This window comes from Laetiporus sulphureus (genome assembly GCF_001632365.1).
Source record: "Laetiporus sulphureus 93-53 unplaced genomic scaffold LAESUscaffold_38, whole genome shotgun sequence".
In the NCBI taxonomy this organism is placed as follows: domain Eukaryota; kingdom Fungi; phylum Basidiomycota; class Agaricomycetes; order Polyporales; family Laetiporaceae; genus Laetiporus; species Laetiporus sulphureus.
In genome coordinates, this window is record NW_024468547.1 from 188,661 (window position 1) to 205,586 (window position 16,926).

Consider the following 16,926-nt stretch of genomic DNA (forward strand, 5'->3'; position numbering starts at 1 on the left):
CCAACGAGACAATCGGCGGCATCCACGACAAGGTCTGATGGCGCCCGACTGAGAATACATCGCTTCTCGGATGGCAGAGGGTCCGTGATGAGGATGAAGATGGTCCTATCGTACGCCAGAACAATATGTGGCTTTTGCCGCTTTGACCCTTCTTCGCACCTTCTGGTACCAGAACGTCCACTGGGGTTGCAAACTCTGATGTTGCGGGCGACAATCAGCTTCGCGGCCCTTGCATAGATTCGCGACTGCTTCCTTCTGACGACTTCTGGAACGTGTGTCTCTTACAATATGGGCCGTCCTGCTCGGTCATGTCAGAAGTGAGTTCTGGTTATCACCGACTAAACTCCAAGCAGCCCTGCCGTACCACTTACCTCAGTGTGGACAGGTCTTAGCGCGGTTCCAGCCCGCATGTTCCTATCCACATTCCGTCAGCACGGTAGGAAGCATTACTTGATGTTCGAATTCGCACCGTTCGCCGAAGGCCAGTCTCTTCGAGCTCGATAGGCACTTGGCCCATGACTGCGCTGTGGGGTTTACCGTTTTGAAATGCGCTGCCGAGATGCGCGTGGAAGGATTCATTCAGTGGAGCAGGCTGTACGCATCCCATTCGGCCGCATTTTGAATTTTGAAAAGGGGATTTGTAGTCCTTGGACCAGAGCATCGCGAGAAGCGTTCTATGAACGAGCACGAGATACGCTCAAGTGACCAGCTGAGCCAAAGACGACGTCGAGATCCCCAGCCGGCGCGCGATGTTCTGGGAAGATCGCGGAAGCGGTTGAAACAGAATTGAAGAAGATAGAGTATGGACTTGCGATACGGAAGAGGACAAAGCGATGTCCTTACGGGGCAAAGGTAGCACTCCGTATCTGGGCCTATTAACTGCATCTCTGAGCAATCCTCATCCGACCTCGGCGCGGATATGATCGAAGAGATGGGCACTCCATGGGTAAGTGTCAGGAAATCCTGAGACCGGCGCACTGATGGCCCTCTGCTGCGAAGCGCGACGTTGAGAACATCAAGGGAGCGAGAACCTCGCTCCGCATGACACGGTCTTCCGTCAGAAAATTGTGACAAGATGGCGAAGAGCAAGCCTGTGAACGCGAAAAGTACATCGTGGCGACGGGCGCTAACACGCGATGCGCGTTGGCGCGCAGGGTAAAACAATGCGCCACCAAATCCAAATATTTGGCCCTGGATACCGAGCTGGGAAGGCGTGGCCACCTGCCGTCAGACAACGTTGCCGGTAATTCCTCAAGGTGAGCACGAATCTTTGCTTGAATGGTGTTCAGATATGCGAGGTGGAATGCTGGTTGCTTGGGCTGTCGAAAGAGGCAGGGCAAGAAGGGGAACTTTGCAGGGAAGGGATGGATGGCAAACTTGGGTGGCTGATGACGCCAGGCTCTGGATTTTCTCGTCTGTAATTTGGAGGGGGGACCGCTTGCTGATTGCTGCTTCGTTGGATGGTTTGGTCTGCTTAGATGGTACGTTTGCGGATTTCACGTCAACGCTCGCTTGAATTGACCACACTTGTTGTTGGAGTATAGAAGGCCGAGATCGATTCGTTTTCCGGGTACCGTATCTACCCTAGCAAGGGCAGGCTCTTTGTCCGTACCGACAACAAGGTCTGCACTACATCGCCCCGACAAAGTCACTCCATCACCCTCCTCACCCGTACTCCTCTCCATAGATCTTCCGCTTCTCCACCGGAAAGACCGAATCGCTCTTCAAGCAGCGCAAGAACCCGCGCAAGATCGCATGGACGGTGGTCTACCGCCGGATGCACAAGAAGGGCCTCCAGGAGGAGGTCGCCAAGAAGCGCTCTCGAAAGACGGTGAAGCACCATCGCGGCATCGTCGGCGCAGACCTCACCGCCATCGCCGCCATGCGAAACCAGACCGCGCAGGCCCGTATTGACCAGAGGACAAAGGCCATCCAGAAGGCCAAGGCGGAGAAGAAGGAGAAAGAGTCGAAGAAGGAGAAGACCAAGGTGCGTAGCGCATACCAATTGATTTTTCCTTTGTTTTGGGGGGTAGTGTTGACGAGTTGTGTTAGCCTGCAACACGGGCACCGGCGGCGGGCGGGCCCCGGGTGTCGAAGCAGCAGATGAAGGGCGGCAAGGGCGGCCGTTGAGCACACGCTTCCCGTTCGATTCTTGTTCTCGTCGCTCTGCTGTGATATTATTCCATTCCATTCCTTTGCACGCACGAGAATGTATGGCTGCAGCATGGCCACGCTATATGACTTAATGATAATGCTGTATCCGGACGAGCGACGGGGACTGGGTTTGTCGCGGGCGCTGCGTACCTCAGGACTACCCATCCGGCAAGTTTGCAATGGATGTGCACATTTGCCCACTTTATATATGGTGTTTGCAGAAGCTCTCGTTGAACTGCTGGCCACGAGAACGGAGGCAACGGTGACACAGACAGGTATTGCAATACCAATACATTCCAAGGATCAATACGAACGAACCCATAGGCTATAAGGGTGCCTCCACAAAGCGAATAATCTACACATAAATTAGGATGTGTAGTGCGACTGTCCAGGCACCGCTCTAGTAGACTTCTCAAGATCCAGTCTCGAAAAGGACATTTCCAGTGAGTTGAGCCAGTTTCACGAACGAGTCCATCAGCGCAGGCACGACGAACGGTTCCCTGCATTCGCGCCGGATATCTTCCAAGGCGTCTTCCGCATGAATGCGCCGCTCGCCCTCCACGCGCAACGCCATCTCCGCGGTGTACCGCGCACCAGACTCCTGCGCGAGCTGGGTTCGGAGCGCTGCGTCCACCGACGAAACGAAGAACGACGATCAGCAAAAAATTTACGGATGCGCAGTGCAGGATCTTCGCGGGCGTATGGATTGGCACGTACCGGTTATCTCGTCTTGCAGCTCGGCGTTGGCCCTCCACAGTTGGTCCAGCAGATCGGGCGCGGACTCGCGTACCTCAGATCCTGCGCTAGATTGCGTGAGCGTGTGTGCAGATGCAGATTCGCGAATGGGCGCGTTTCCCTGGAGATGAGGCGATTTAGACTCGTCGTCAGAGGCTGCAGGCAGGTTCTCAGATACAGACACCGGGGACTCGGAAAAGCCGGACGGTGCCGCCGTGGCCGTAGCGGGTGCTGCAGGAGGGGAAGGGTCTCGACCGTTACATTGATCTGCGAATGGTTTGGAATAATCGCTGGACGCTGATGTGGACGCTGATGGCAGAAAAAGGGGGAGAGACTCTTCGCAGGAAGACTCAAGAATGCTAGTGCCTCGGACAGGAGAAGGTGCTGCTGCTAGACCTGATAGGGTCAACTCAGTTGACATGACATTGATTGCTGGATATTCCTGATCAGAGTCTCTGGTCGTAGCCACTCGACGCAGAGGAGGGCCCGGTGGAGAAGGAGAACTGAACGAACTGTGAGACAGGGACCCATCCAGAAAACACGACGACGCCTCAGACAATCGTGCCGGTACAGAAGGAGGAAGTGACGGTGATATCTCGCGAAGGAGTGTCCAAGCAGGCAATGGCACAAGCGTAGAGTTTGTCAAGATGGTGCCGCAGTGTGCTGAAGTCATGGTAATATGGCGTCGTTCCGGACCATGGGCCGGGTCATGTCGCATTGGAGGGGAGCGTAACGTTGTGAGAGTTGACTCCGTATCTGTTCGCCGTGCGGAATTGTTCGAGGGCTGGAGAGGCCGACGAGACTCGTTGACTGCATCTTGCGAGTGGTGAGCAGTAATAGCATCAACAGACTGGTGTATGTACTGTCCGTTAGTCTCACAAGCATTCGAAAGGAAAAAGAACACACCTTCACGCAACACCAACTTGAATTCGGACGAGCGGCAGTCGAACAGAGACTCGATTGCCTTGACGCTTCCTGCTTCACGTCAGACGACTTAGACGCACTTGCGGCAGCAATGACGCTCATTTTCGCGCACATAGATCTGGCACGTCTGTAAGGGGGGCGAGCAACAGGTGATGCGGACATCCTAGCTTTGAGCGTTGACTTTACAGGCGGAGAGGCCTTGCCTATGTTGGAAGCCGTAGGATTGGTCATCTGATTTTTAGGCACTCGAATCATTTGCTCCCCGTTGCTGCCATACTATCAGCCATCGCTGACGGCAATGACCCGACAGTCAGGAAGACCCACCCGTCGTACAGCCGTAGGTCAGCGCTACGATAAGCGAGTTGTGAGCACGTAGCAGTATAGGGGAGATATCGGGATCGCGACATACATCAGTTTTCTCTCTAGAAGCGGGATGTATTTGCGATTTTCGACGTTCGAGAAAGCCTGCAGTATACGTTCCCGCAATCTCTAAGAACGTAACAATTATCCGCCGGTCAGAAATCTTTATTGTTCGTGCAGTAGTGAGCCAACCATCGCATGGGCGTTCTGAGGCGTGTCCAGTGAGAGCCAGCCGCACTTCACGTCACCAGATTGGTGACTCGGTTGCTTGCACCATGGATGTGGGAACCCAAGACATCGTAGATCATCTTCGACGAACCGTAGAAATTCGCCTTGGTTCAGATTGTTCGCTCCTTCTTTGAGGTAGAGCGCTCTTTCGCCTCTGTATTGGATGCGCAGGACTATTTGGCATTGCATTGCAATAGCAACAGCTGCTGGGCTTCGAGTGGTTGACATCGTGGGATCAGGGTGATACCGGTAGTGCCAATGGCTTGCTGTAAAGAGTTTTACTAATTAAAAACACACAGAGAAAAAAATAAGGATGTATGGGCTAGGACAAAGGAATGAGGTGTTGCTGCATGGTTGAAGTTGAGATCTAACTCGGGAATGCGAGCGTGACATGCGTGTCTCATGCAGTCATGTGCATTGTGACAACCGTGTAGTCGTATGTTCATGAGCAGCGGCGACAGTGAGGGCGAGCGAACTAGCGACCTACGCCCCCGATGTCACGCACGACGAACCCTGTTAAAATGACTGCATGCTTCCATTGGTATACAAACAATACTGTTTACATGGCCCTGGCCCTGCCAAGCGATAGCACTCAATAACAACATAGTGGATGGGTGGTTGTGGGGAAGCGAGGTATCTCTCAAGATCCCAGACCACCCTCCAGGACCTTTCCAGTCATCTGCGACAATCGCATGAACGCATCGACGAGCGAGGGGACCACGAATGGCGCGGTGCATTCCCGCCGTACGTCGTCAACTATGCCTTCGGCGTGCAGCCGCCGGCTCTGTTCCTCCTGCAACGCATTTTCAAGCGCCTTTCGTGCTGATGCCTCCTGTTCGAATTGGGTACGGAGCTCTGATATACAATGAGCGGTAACAGAGAGTAAGCTGCATAATCAAGCCACCGAACGAATCTGATGCTGGTCAACGCACCGTCGTTCTCAGTTTTCAGCTTATGCTCGGGCGAGTTGCTCTTGGACGCTTCTCCATACGTGAGAGCAGGTGCTCCAAGGTACTTCAGCCTCTGGTCAATGAAGTCTTCTCGCGCCTTTAGAGCAGTTATCTGCCGCCTGACGTCCCACAGCTCACGCGTAAGGGCATGCACTTCGCCCTCTCGCGTTCCAGGGATGTTCCTGACATCGGAACTAGTATTCCAGTCGCGCGGTAAATGGATGGCATGAAGCAGCATCTGCTTCGGAGCGGAAGGGACGTCGCCTTTTGCGGGCGTTGGATTCGATGCTGGAAGCAGGGTAAGAGTCGGAGAGATGGAGCCAAAAGGAGAAGACAGGCATGTATCGTCCCCCATTCTCACTCTGATTCTGGGCTGCCAAAATGATATTAACCGGTTAAGGATGCAACATGTAAGGTACGTTCAGCGGTTCACTGACATTGACCGCTTTAAACAGCTTTTGCATGGATGGTTCTTGCTGGCCTATCGTACTGGTAGAAGACGCGCTTATAGGCGATGGACACGTGGGGCTTCCAGCGGGCTCAGGTTTCACCGGAAGACTAGAAGACGAGGAGGTATGATGGGGCTGAGGCCGGTTCGGTCGAGTGAGAACCGAAGTCGACATTCTGGCCGCGTTTATAAGAGTTTGAGGCCGAGGCGCCTTCCCGGTGGACTGTGTTGGAAACTTTGAAGTTGAGAACTGAGAGATGCAATCGCCACTGCCACCTATCGGTGAACACGCAAGCAAATTTGAGCCTTTGTGGACTTACTCAACGCTAACGGACATCCACGATCTAATAACATGTTTGTTGGACACTTCAGCACTTATTGAGAAACGGTCTGAGTGAGCGATACACATACATGCTGTTTGCTTCGATTTTGTGTGAATCGCCCGTGTAGTTGTCGAATCCCTGCAGAACGCTGCAATATTTTTTCTAGGTTCAGAAACTCATCAGCTACCACACCAGTATCATCGCGGTGGCTCGCAATGACGATGAACATCTGCAAGTTGGACTGGTAGTAAGGCGCCCACGAAGCGATACTTCATGCTACAGAGCGCTATATATCCCCTCATAGACCAGTCCAACTTGCTGATGCCCAAGCGATCCAGTAGACGCACGCTGTTTTTAGTGGTAAGCCAGACACATTGGATTTGTCCCGATTGCCAATACGTCCTGAAAGATTCCGGCAGAGGGATGGACGCGTCTTCAAAGTCCACGTGCAATTCTCGGGCGAACTGCGCTGTTGGAGGCTCTCCGTTCTTCTGAATGCCCATCTTGCCCGCTCTCTCGCCTTTGAATTGGATTTTGATAACGACCTCGACGATGGGTGTCATACTGCGCAATACGGGGGCCATCACCGAGTGTCACGACTGGGGACAAGTGCGGAATGCGAAGTGGTGCAGTCGTCGGCTTGAGTCGCGGTGATGGTTCAGAGCAAAGGGAGTACCCGACTTGAAAGCTTGATCGAGAAGATCGAGCGATCGTACAGTGTTGATCGTCCCGAGTCTCGGACGTCGCGTGATCGCGATAAATGACCCCTTCAACACGGCACAAATAGCATTCAAAGTCCACTGTTGTACTGGTACATAGAGAGATCATGATATACATCGAGCTAGCAAGTCATCGTCACCCAGTTTGTAAGACTCAGAGCAAAGTACAACAATAAAACAACAATCTGGTAAAACAAGGACGTCGAAAAGTAGTGTTCAAGGAATACAAATGTTCTTAGATGACGTTGATGCCCAAGTAGCTGCAAGCACCGAGGACAGCAGCACCGACCAGCGCAACAGCCGCAGCACGCCGCAGGAACGTGCGCGCGGTAATCCGACGGGTACCAATAACACCTGCCGCGTCGATCGCAGCGATGTCATCATCGGTGAGCTCTGCTTGCGATGAACGTGAAGAACAAGCGAACGAGGCATCGAGTGAGATCACGGAAGCTGAAAAGCAGATGTAGTTGGCGCACCTAGGTCACCGGCAGCCAAGTAGCCCTCGAGACGCTCCTTCTTCGTGCTCGACCTATCATAGTGATCCTTCAGTCTGCCACTGATACGCCCGTCGATGAACACCATAGTAACGTACGTGACGACGACGACGCCCTTCGCCTTTGCCCATGCCAGGAGAACCTGTTCAGGTTGGACCTTCAAGCGGGAAGCGATCTCCCTCACAGGAGCGTCGACAGGCCCTCCGGGCTGCCGCGTGAGAGGACTGTTACAAGAACGAAGATGAGCGCCATGCACAGCTTGATAATTCACCTCGGTGGACTCACACCAACACGCTGTACGCCTCGCTCACGATGCCGTTTTCGTTCCCATACTCGACGATGGGTGCTTGCGACTCGAGCACATACGGATGGAATAGGATCTGGATAATCTGGTCAGCGAAGCCGCGTTTTGGACAAGATCGCGGAGCAAGTCCTGCCTGATTGGCCACCGGCTTGATCTTCGCGGAAGCGAGGAGGGTCTCCAGCTGCGGCACGTTGAAGTTGCTGACTCCGATGCTCCTGCCCGTCGCAATGCCGTTCAATATCGGGGCCATCGACGAATAGCCCAAACACCCACTTAGCGTAGCCGTCGGTCTGCACCTTCTCCATCCTGGCCCAGGCTGTGGGTATGTCTGGCACGGCCAGACGCGGGTTGTGGATTAAATACAAATCCACATATTCGACACCCAGCTAGACAGGTGAACGCGCATTGTCAGCGATCGAAGCTCGGAATCACACCAGCAGCAGCACCACCACGGATGAAAACACGCACGTTTTTCAAGCTGTTCTGGATGGACGTGTCGATATCCAGCCCGTCCACGCCAGAGTACTTCGTGGTGATGTATATCTCTTCGCGCGAGAGCCCGCTTTCGTGAATGGCAACACCCGCTTCGGCTTCATTGCGGTAGGCCTGCGCCGTATCTAAAGCGCACAGTGAGTGCGTCCTGAACTGACCTTGACTGCGGAGCCGCGACATACCGATATGACTGAATCCGACGGAGATGGCTTGGTCGACATGGTTCGTGGCCTGCTGTCCGCCACCCAGCGTCCACGTCCCGAATGCAATGCTCGGGATGCTCGTCCCTGTCTCGAGTGGATCAGCGTGCCCCTTTCACAGATGGCGATCCGCGATTCCGCGGAAAGACACTGCAATCCAGCCAATGGAATGGCGTATTCACTGACCGTTGTTCAGCTGAATGAGGTCCCAAGGCATCTCAGGGTGAGCGCTGTGCGTGGTATGTAGATTATGGGCGGTTTGGGACAAAGAGCACGCTCAGTCAGCCTGTCGCTATCGCGCTGCGGTGGTGGCTTGAGGGAAGGCTTGGTTATCACCACTCACGGGCCCGTTCGTGCATGGGAAGATATTCGCTCTAATAACAGCAGCAACATGAGGAATTACGACAAGTTTAGGAGCAATGTGTCACGTGACGGTCCGCCAAGTGAAGCGCTTGTCCAACTTGGCAGGCAAGGTCTGGAAGCAGGCACAAAAACAACTATGTATTGATCGCACGGAGAGAGGGATACTGCATGAGACGAAAGCGAGGACGAGAGAGCAGGACAGTAGCTGAGACGAGGACTTCAACACAGACGAGCGGCGTGGGCGACATGTAAAAGGCCAAGGCGGGCGATATCACTGGCAGGAGGGTGGACGGGACACAGGAGATTCCTCGCTTCTCTGAACTTGAGGAAGTGGCTCCGAAAGGCGAGGTCGCAGTATGGATCTGAGCACAAACCGCTTCGGTGACGCTGCAGAAGCGCTCGCCACATCCACATCCGATGCAGAGCCTCCACCACCCAGGGACCTCATTGACCTCAGAATGCGGCCCTGCAAGTTCGCTGCTTTCCGGTCGCCTTCGATCAGCATCTCGTCCGGGCTGGAAACAGGAACAGGAGGGGAGGCAGCTCGCGCAGCGTTAGTGCGCCAGAGCTTTGGCAGCTTTGGAGTCGAGCAGGAACGACTTGGAGTGAGGGCGGCAGGGACGGTCGGGTCACTTTTGAGGCGTCGGCGAGAAGGTAGAGAGCGGAGAGGTGTCGCCCAGTGAGATTCAGCTGATGAGGGGTAGCATATGGCACTGGGATGTGGTCGTCTTGTCTGGCACTGAGGAGAATATCATTCATTTGCCGTCCCAAAAATGAACGTGTCGACGATACTGTCTCACCTTTGTTAGGGAACCGTCGTCTTTTCTTGTCGGCTCTAAACTGTAAGATGCGGAAGAGTCATCGCACAGTGTCGACGGAATGTCGCCTTCTGTCATTTCCAGCTGAGGCCATGATCCTGCCTGAAGAGCTGTGCGACTGATTCGCTCCGGGATGGGAGGTCGTGGCAATGCATTGATCACAGCAGCGATAGCCTCCAAGCTGTCCAGCATTTCCATCATGTCTTTCGGGAGTCCGATAGTCGCCGATTCTTGACGCAGGTCCTTGAATGGTGCTGGCTGCGCGTAAACAGCGTCCTCATGAAAAGTGTCAGGATCGAGGCGGGTGTCTGGTACCGTGGTGGAAACAATCTGGACAACGCCCGCGATGATTGTATCCTTGCCGGTGCCAAGTGACTTATGTGTAGCTCCTCGGCCATGTATACGTATGTTCCGGGCGGATGCCAATGACTTCATCATCCTCTTTGTGGGTGCAGTTCCTTGAGCCAGAAATTACAACGAGTAAATATTGGCAAAGAGGGATTTTCAGCGGACTGTCTTCTATCAGTGAACAATAGGGCTGTTGAGCGGATGGAGCGCGGTGCTGACAGCGGAACGAACTTGATGAGCCGAAGGACGGAGAGCAGAGTCGATAGCAAGAGCAAATAGGAGAGCACTAAGAGCAGACTTGTAGAACTACGGCTTGGTGTCCCGGTACGTGGGTGCAGTAACCGAGCGAGACGACTGCGCATCAGGAGGTTGACTTGGAGGCTGACATGGTGCTGGGCCGCTCAATGTAAGCAGCGTGTCTAGAACCTCTACTTATTGAATGAGTCCGAGCAGTTCTGGTGGACATATCATTGCTTGATGAGTTGGAACGAATTGCGAGATTCACTAGATTCAAGTTGTTAAAGTCTCGCAGCTTGCCAAGACACGAGACTAGAAGCGCGGAGCAAACTGTAGAGATGTTAACCAAAACTGAGCATCAATAGGTTCAAATCACAGAAGCATATGCTGCCCGCATGTTCAAGCTCATCGGCGGCCAGAAGAGAGACTACAGCGCGTTCAATGAGAGTCTGTACACGGCGGATATTCTTGACGTGACATTCTACACGTGATCTGTGACTGAGCGCGTCAAACAAGTGCGCGTCGCGACGCGTGTTTGATATATTGGCACCTGTTGTCCGGTACCGTATATACGTCTCAGAATATGGTAATCCTTCCGTGCTGTTCTACCAGTGAATATATGCTGATAACGGTATCATAATTATGAGACACAGCGCGTAGCAGCAAAAATTCCAACAGGTAGACCCAGGACTAACACGGCCGGGTCCCTTAAGGATGGAGGACACATGCTGGTCAGTCGCATGATGGTGAGTGAACGTTCCATCTGTTCCGCGATATCATAAATAGCTCGGCGCGCAGATGTTCTTGGCCACTGAGAGGAGACTGCGAATACCCCGACAACGCAGAAGGCAATGCGGTGCCGCCGTAAATCCATAATCCCGATGAGAATCAGTAATCGTACATCGCAACGACTACATGAAGACCTCCAGAAAATCGCACAGAAGGGTCAAGCAGCGTCTTCCCGGTGGGTAACACTCTCGTTGTCATGACCACGTTTCAAGCCGAAAAGGAAGAAGCTGCCATGATTCGTCTGAAGAGCTCAGTTTCAGTATATGGGTCCATGCTCAGTGCGCAATGCTCACTTCTCAATTCGATATTACTGGACTGACTTCGATTACAGATGCAACATCGACAGCGATGCAAAGCGAAATTGACCATACAAATACTCAAGTTGAGATCTGACACGTCGGCCTGAGCGGCAGGAACGGGCGCTTAGACACTACCCGAACATGGGCGTCTAAACCATGATTTGCGCTCGTGCTCGCTGTCTCTCACGGTGAGCATACACACACTTCAGATGCCTCCTCGCAGCTCGGCTCCCTCAGAGGCTCCGACGCGGCGCACTACCTCGAAGAAACCTCGTGCCTTCTCTACTGCCTCGCTTTCCAGCAACACTAGCACTGTCGTGCCAACCGGAAGAAACGGCGACGTCGATTTGGGACTACCCGACGAAACGTCAGTCTCGTTGCCGTCGACACCGACCAGGAGGGGCAAGGGCATGACCATGACACCCGCTGGGATGACTTCTCGTAGATCCTCGATGGCAGTACCACCTTCATCGTTCGTCGATCCGGGTGTGTCGACGCCCAACTTCCCGCCACCGACTCCGCCCTCGCGCAGCCGGCACATCAGCCTCGTCTCTCCCTCCGTCACACCGTCTAGACATACCGCGCGGTCTCCATCCATGTCTGTCTTGAACATGGACACAAACCCCACATCGCAGAAGACACCGATGACTCCGCGCAGGATCAACACCGCATCGCGGCTCTTGCAGATGGCGTTGCAGTCCAAGGCTCCGCACCAGTCTTCTCCGTCAATTACGCTCACATCGCCGACAATTGCGCAGACGAAGACGTACGTCAACTCACCACAGGGCACGCCGCCGACGAAGCTCCAGCGCAAGCCGTCCCTGCAGAGGATGACGCCCAGCAAAAGTGTGTCTCCGTCCGAGAAGCCGGGAGACAGGAAGATCATGCTCAGCGAGACACCGCTGTCTGCGCTGGCGTTGCTGTCGAGCGGAGGTGAAGACGAGCCGTTCTCAGTCTGGGACGGAGACGACATGACGCTGGACATGGTGACGGATGTGAACGACGGCGACGTGGACGAGGATGTGTGTATCATGTATGTCACTGATGTGCTGATGCTGCTCTGACCGCGCTTTCTACGTGGTAGATGGAGAATGCGGTGCAGGGAGTGCTCACCCTCCACACGCGCAAGCTACTACACTACAAACGGCTGCTCGAGCGCGCACAGGCGTCCACGGCTGCGCAGTTGCATGCGCTACAGGCCGAGGTCGCTCTGCTCCGCGAGCGAGAGCGTGAACGTGAGCGGCTCGAGGGCAACGCGGGGCAGATGAACATGGCCGGGGGGAGCGGCGCCTATTGCACTTGTGGCGGAAAGAACCGGAAGGACTACTGGAGCGGGTACAGGGGACACGAGGACGATGGGGTCGGCGGGGAGGTGGATCTGGCAACCGTCCTGAAGGGCGACACTGGAGGGAATTTCAACGAGTTCGAGGTGCGAAGGGTGGTGAGGGCGCTAGGACGAGATGATAGGATGAGACTGTGAGTGCTGTTGGTTCTTTTATGAAAGACTATTCACGACTGAGCGAGGGCACTGTTCGCAGGGTCAGTGCAATTCTTGACTCCTGCATGCCTGGCGATATCCGTCTACAAGTTCTGCTGCTGGAAAAGTACGCGAAGTCGACGTTTGATATCATCGGTAATCTTGCCGCCGATCTTGTCTTCAAAGTCTTCAGGTTCCTAAGCGTGTCGGAGTTGCTTGGTGTCGAATCCGTATGTTTCTGTTTTCTAGTCTTGATGACTCCTAGAATCGAATTCATGAAATGTTCTTAGGTCTCCCGAAAGTGGCAAGAGATGGTGCACCTTCCAGTGCTATGGAAATACCATTGCTTGCGCATCACCGCTACCGACCCTTTGCCCATGCGTCCACCCACGACACCGGAAGGCTGGTTAGTGGGGCGTCGTAGTGCCTGTATTGCTGCTCATGTGATCAATATATACAAGGGAACCATTGTACCGTTCATTGCACCATCGCGAATCCAATTTCAAGAATGCATTGCCGCAAAGCGTGCGCTTCCTGCAAGGACACACGAACTACTGCACGACGCTACTTCTTCGAGGTGAGCAGGCTGAGGCTGTTCTGGTGGGGTGGTTATGATACAATGGTCCATTGCAGGCAAGCGTCTCATTAGTGGCTCATACGATGAGACGATCCGCTTTTGGGATATCGAGACCGGCGAGATGAAGAAGTGTTTGCAGGTGAAGAAGCCGGTGAGCTGTGTTGACTTCCTGGCCGAGGAAGGTGTGCAATTCTATGAGTCACGTCGAATAAGGAGTGTAATTCTTATGACTCCCTTCGCAGAGGTCTTTGTTGTCGGTTTCCACGACGTTGGGTACGTCCGTCGTCAGCATATTACTCCAGCCGTCTAGGTTGACCGGACCACCACAGCCGCGTCCACCTTTTCTCTTCGCTGACCTTTCAGCCGCTTCAGCAACTGGCCGGCCATCTCAACGGCATTCGCGCCGTTGCACTGTCCTCCAAGAATCTCGTGTCCGCGGGCGCTGACAAGGCGCTCGTGTGCTGGGACTGGCGCACGGGCACGAAGATCGTGCGCTTCGGCCAGCAGACCACCGTCAACATCGGTGTGCAGATCATCGGCGGCGGCATCCCGCAGGAAGGCGAGCGCGTGGTCAGCGTGACGATCGATGGCATCGTGAGGGTGTTCTCGATCAGTGAGTTGTCTGCGCGCCGCTTTGAATCCATCATTTCCTCCTCATTTCTGTCGTATTCTGTTCACTGATGACGTTGAGCAAGCCGCCGTGCGATGATGCTGACTGGCATGGTTCGTACTTCCATCAGAACGTCGCGAGATGGTATCGCAGTTTAAGCTGGCAGAGCTTGGCGGCAGTGATCCTGTCCTCAATGCGAAGCTGTTGAACATCGGCAAGGCTCCCGATAATATGCTGCAGTAAGTTCAATGTCTTTGATCGTGTCCGTTCTCTCACGATTTCATGTCCGCAGGTGGTTCGCTGCCAAGGGCACGCAGATGACGGTGAGCATCTGCTATCAAACGTTGTTGTCATAGAGGTCTTAACTGAACACTTGGGTTACCACAGTGTGCGACCAAATCCGTCATCCTCCATCTGGAGTGGAGAGAAGAGGACGAGTCAACTTTCTCGACGGGCACGACGCGTCCCCTTGACTCGTTCTCCCCCACGCGTCCGGGGGCGCTGAGTCCCGCTAGCCCAGCAGTGTCCACACCTCGACAGAACAAGGCTCCTACATTACGCCGTACACCGTCGTCGATGTCCCTGCCCAAGCGACGTGCAACCCTCTCTCCAATTTCTTCTAATGTGGCTCTTACTCCCCCCACTCCGCGAAGCGTGAAGGCGAGGCTGTCCCTGGGGACAGCGCTGGCGAGTATGGGCAGCAGCCGTCCCTCCATCACCCCGGTCAGCCCGTTGTCTGGACTGCGCACGTTGTCTCCAATATCGCCCGACTCGAACGGCTTCGCGATGCGCTTCGGCAGGGCAGCGGTACTGACTGCGCCTCCGAGGCTCGTTGCCGTGGTGGAGACGCCCGACATCGCGGTGGGCGCGGTGGATCCACGGAAGCGGCGGGTCGTAACGGCCACGCGGTTCAGCTCGCGGGCGGGAGCGAGCCGAGCGATCTTCATGTCGACGCATCGCGAGAAGGGGCAGGCGGCGCAGAACGCGGACGGCAGCGAGAATGAGGAGCAAGGGCAGTCCTCTGATGAAGTGCGCGCGCCGAGCCCGGGAGTTGACTTTGATACGGATATTGTCCCGTTGACGGGCGCATGGTCCGCGCTCGCCGAGGGAGATGCGGCGGCGTTTGTGGGAATGAAGGGTTTGTTGGGCCAGGTCCCGCCGAGGTTCCAGGGCCTTGCGACGCCGGAGAAGAATCCAATGAGTATGCAGCTGAGTCATGAAGAGGTGGTGGTGGGATGTGCTGATGGCACGATTTAGTAAGTTGAGCTAGGTTCGTCCTGTGAGTCTGTGGGCTGACGTGTTGTTGTTCGTGCAGCGTGATGAAGTTTGTGGGATATGATTACCGTAAGGAGACGTTTACGTCCTCTTATAGTCGCTGGGACAACTCCGATGTTCTGGAGGAGGAGGAAGAGGAGGAAGTCCACGAGTACTAGGTTGACTGGCATGTATCCTTGCAGGTCTCGTCGCGCATTGCTTCGTTCTGAATAAGTGACACTCTTTCTATAATCAATACCCAAGTTGACGGCATGTATCCTTATTCATCTCTCTTTTTTTCGATATGTCTTGCTTTGCCTCACTGTCGTTGTCGCCGTTGATGAGCCGTCAGATAGATACCCGTAGCTTACCATGGATCCCATAAGTAATTACACCTTTTCGTCCGTTCAATCATTTAACCATCGCCACGAATACTCGGATATATATAAGTTCCTCAGTCGTATGCATACGTATAGTCACGCAATGGCGAATAAAAGGGCCTTCATCGGCGCAGATAGAACGACCACAGAGCACAGCGCGTAGCATGCGAGGAACTGGAGAGCTCTGGCTATGCCTTGTCTAGATGACTACTGTGCAATATCGATATCTGTATGAGGGAAAACAGCTTCAAGTGATGCTAGTAGGCAGAACCCTTCACAGATGCCCAAGATCGATCTATGTCAACTTCAACACGAAGCAGCTTGGAAGGGGACTGCCAGTCCAAAGGAAGAGTTCGACGGCTTAGTGACAGATATATCGACCTAAGGAGGCTTGAGACCGGGGAAGCTATCGGCGAGGGTGAACAAGACGTCGAGTTCCGGCCAGTGCAGAGCGTCAGTGTTCAAGAGCAGCATCTACAGTGCGGGGTAGGCGCTGCCCAGCGCGGAGAGGAGGTTCGGGGTGATTCTCAGATTGCCCATACTGATCTTCAGTGATGCCATTTTGCGGTGGAGCAGTAGTGGCTGCAGAGCGTGCAGAGCCGCCTCGGAGATGTTCAAGCGGCCATCGTAGCTTATGTTCGAAAGAGTTCCCGTGACAGAGAATGCACGCGGCGGGTAGCTTACAAGCTCGCGCACGAAGGACTTGAGCATGTCTGTCGTGACATTGCCTAGTACGATGTCGATGGAGATATTGTCGAGACTCCCAGAGGTGGCCAGTTTGACGAGAGCCAGGCAGTGCTCATCAAGCCTTTCCGGCTCTAGGCTGAGAGATTGCAGCGCAGGTAAGCAGGACGTGCCGGCAACTTGTTTATGACCTTTCTCGGGAACGGCGAGCTTAAGACTGGTAAGATGGGTCATGGTGGCCAATGTGAGGAATGTCTTCTCGGATAGCGTTCAGTTGGTTTTGAATTCGTTCATGCCCATTCCATCCAGTTCCAGCTCTAACTTCAGCTCCTGCTCCTGCTCCACAAGAGGCTTCAGATAGTCACCGTACTGCAAATCTATTTCCAACCGCAGAGGGTCAGGCGCACTTTGCTTGACAATATTGATGCACCCTTCCGACGTTTTTAAGCGGGCGTTTGATATGCACATCCACCACCTACGGACCGAGAAGGTGAATGAACATATCTAGGGAGTCGGAGGATTTCGAGGGTGCGCAGGTTCGGGAATAAGGTTTCATGACTGGATATTGACTCAAATAGATGAGCGATGAAGGGATTCGCTTCAGAGTCGTCTGTCTCATATTATGTAAAATCGAGGACATAGCCTCTGTATTTTTGAACCGTGCAAAACTGTCGGGATCGCGTATCTGAAGAGCGGGAAGATATCTCCTCAGCCAGCAACCCATTACTTGGCATATGCACTCACAATAACATTATTATG

The 16,926-nt window shown here is 54.1% G+C and overlaps 6 protein-coding genes across 6 annotated transcripts; 2 read left to right on the forward strand and 4 right to left on the reverse strand.

The window, feature by feature from the left end:
- Nucleotides 1–1,209: 1,209 nt before the first annotated feature.
- Nucleotides 1,210–2,204, forward strand: LAESUDRAFT_728951 (uncharacterized protein). Its single transcript, XM_040909545.1, is given in 5 exon segments — nt 1,210–1,256; nt 1,267–1,268; nt 1,544–1,622; nt 1,688–1,987; nt 2,053–2,204. Coding segments are annotated over 4 exon segments (459 nt in total). The 5' UTR covers nt 1,210–1,256; the 3' UTR covers nt 2,131–2,204.
- A 362-nt stretch (nt 2,205–2,566) lies between these two features.
- On the reverse strand, nt 2,567–4,629 carry LAESUDRAFT_761760 (uncharacterized protein; the record flags this gene model as incomplete). The annotated part of the gene is made up of 6 exons (XM_040912972.1): nt 2,567–2,778; nt 2,872–3,864; nt 3,894–4,081; nt 4,138–4,161; nt 4,223–4,302; nt 4,366–4,629. The coding sequence occupies 6 exons, from the start codon at nt 4,627–4,629 to the stop codon at nt 2,567–2,569; spliced, it is 1,761 nt and encodes a 586-aa protein (XP_040761404.1).
- Nucleotides 4,630–5,015: 386 nt separating this feature from the next.
- On the reverse strand, nt 5,016–6,784 carry LAESUDRAFT_728955 (uncharacterized protein). The gene is made up of 6 exons (XM_040909546.1): nt 6,470–6,784; nt 6,211–6,284; nt 6,120–6,143; nt 5,789–6,068; nt 5,334–5,724; nt 5,016–5,256 (listed from the first exon to the last, which is right to left on the reverse strand). The coding sequence occupies exons 1-6, from the start codon at nt 6,704–6,706 to the stop codon at nt 5,042–5,044; spliced, it is 1,221 nt and encodes a 406-aa protein (XP_040761405.1). The 5' UTR covers nt 6,707–6,784; the 3' UTR covers nt 5,016–5,041.
- Nucleotides 6,785–6,891: 107 nt separating this feature from the next.
- Nucleotides 6,892–8,548, reverse strand: LAESUDRAFT_787224 (Aldo/keto reductase; the record flags this gene model as incomplete). Its single annotated transcript, XM_040913903.1, has 8 exons — nt 6,892–7,234; nt 7,318–7,370; nt 7,434–7,559; nt 7,621–7,854; nt 7,913–8,025; nt 8,108–8,256; nt 8,314–8,418; nt 8,518–8,548. The coding sequence occupies 8 exons, from the start codon at nt 8,546–8,548 to the stop codon at nt 7,077–7,079; spliced, it is 969 nt and encodes a 322-aa protein (XP_040761406.1). The 3' UTR covers nt 6,892–7,076.
- Nucleotides 8,549–11,394: 2,846 nt separating this feature from the next.
- On the forward strand, nt 11,395–15,282 carry LAESUDRAFT_659262 (uncharacterized protein; the record flags this gene model as incomplete). Its single annotated transcript, XM_040904797.1, has 12 exons — nt 11,395–12,207; nt 12,270–12,661; nt 12,724–12,892; nt 12,953–13,068; nt 13,124–13,239; nt 13,296–13,421; nt 13,482–13,512; nt 13,569–13,852; nt 13,980–14,088; nt 14,142–14,172; nt 14,237–15,105; nt 15,165–15,282. The coding sequence occupies 12 exons, from the start codon at nt 11,395–11,397 to the stop codon at nt 15,280–15,282; spliced, it is 3,174 nt and encodes a 1,057-aa protein (XP_040761407.1).
- Nucleotides 15,283–15,957: 675 nt separating this feature from the next.
- Nucleotides 15,958–16,401, reverse strand: LAESUDRAFT_751503 (uncharacterized protein; the record flags this gene model as incomplete). The annotated part of the gene is made up of 1 exon (XM_040911670.1): nt 15,958–16,401. The coding sequence occupies one exon, from the start codon at nt 16,399–16,401 to the stop codon at nt 15,958–15,960; it is 444 nt and encodes a 147-aa protein (XP_040761408.1).
- Nucleotides 16,402–16,926: the final 525 nt, after the last annotated feature.

Coding starts and splice junctions, on each gene's coding strand:
- LAESUDRAFT_728951 (XM_040909545.1), top strand. Junction 1,623..1,687: donor TTGTCCGTACCGACAACAAG/GTCTGCACTACA, acceptor TCCTCTCCATAG/ATCTTCCGCTTCTCCACCGG. Junction 1,988..2,052: donor CGAAGAAGGAGAAGACCAAG/GTGCGTAGCGCA, acceptor GAGTTGTGTTAG/CCTGCAACACGGGCACCGGC.
- LAESUDRAFT_728955 (XM_040909546.1), bottom strand. CDS start 6,706: ATGGCCCCCGTATTGCGCAGTATGACACCCATCGTCGAGGTCGTTATC. Junction 6,285..6,469: donor GGCTTACCACTAAAAACAGC/GTGCGTCTACTG, acceptor TTCTGAACCTAG/AAAAAATATTGCAGCGTTCT. Junction 5,257..5,333: donor GCTGAAAACTGAGAACGACG/GTGCGTTGACCA, acceptor ATTGTATATCAG/AGCTCCGTACCCAATTCGAA.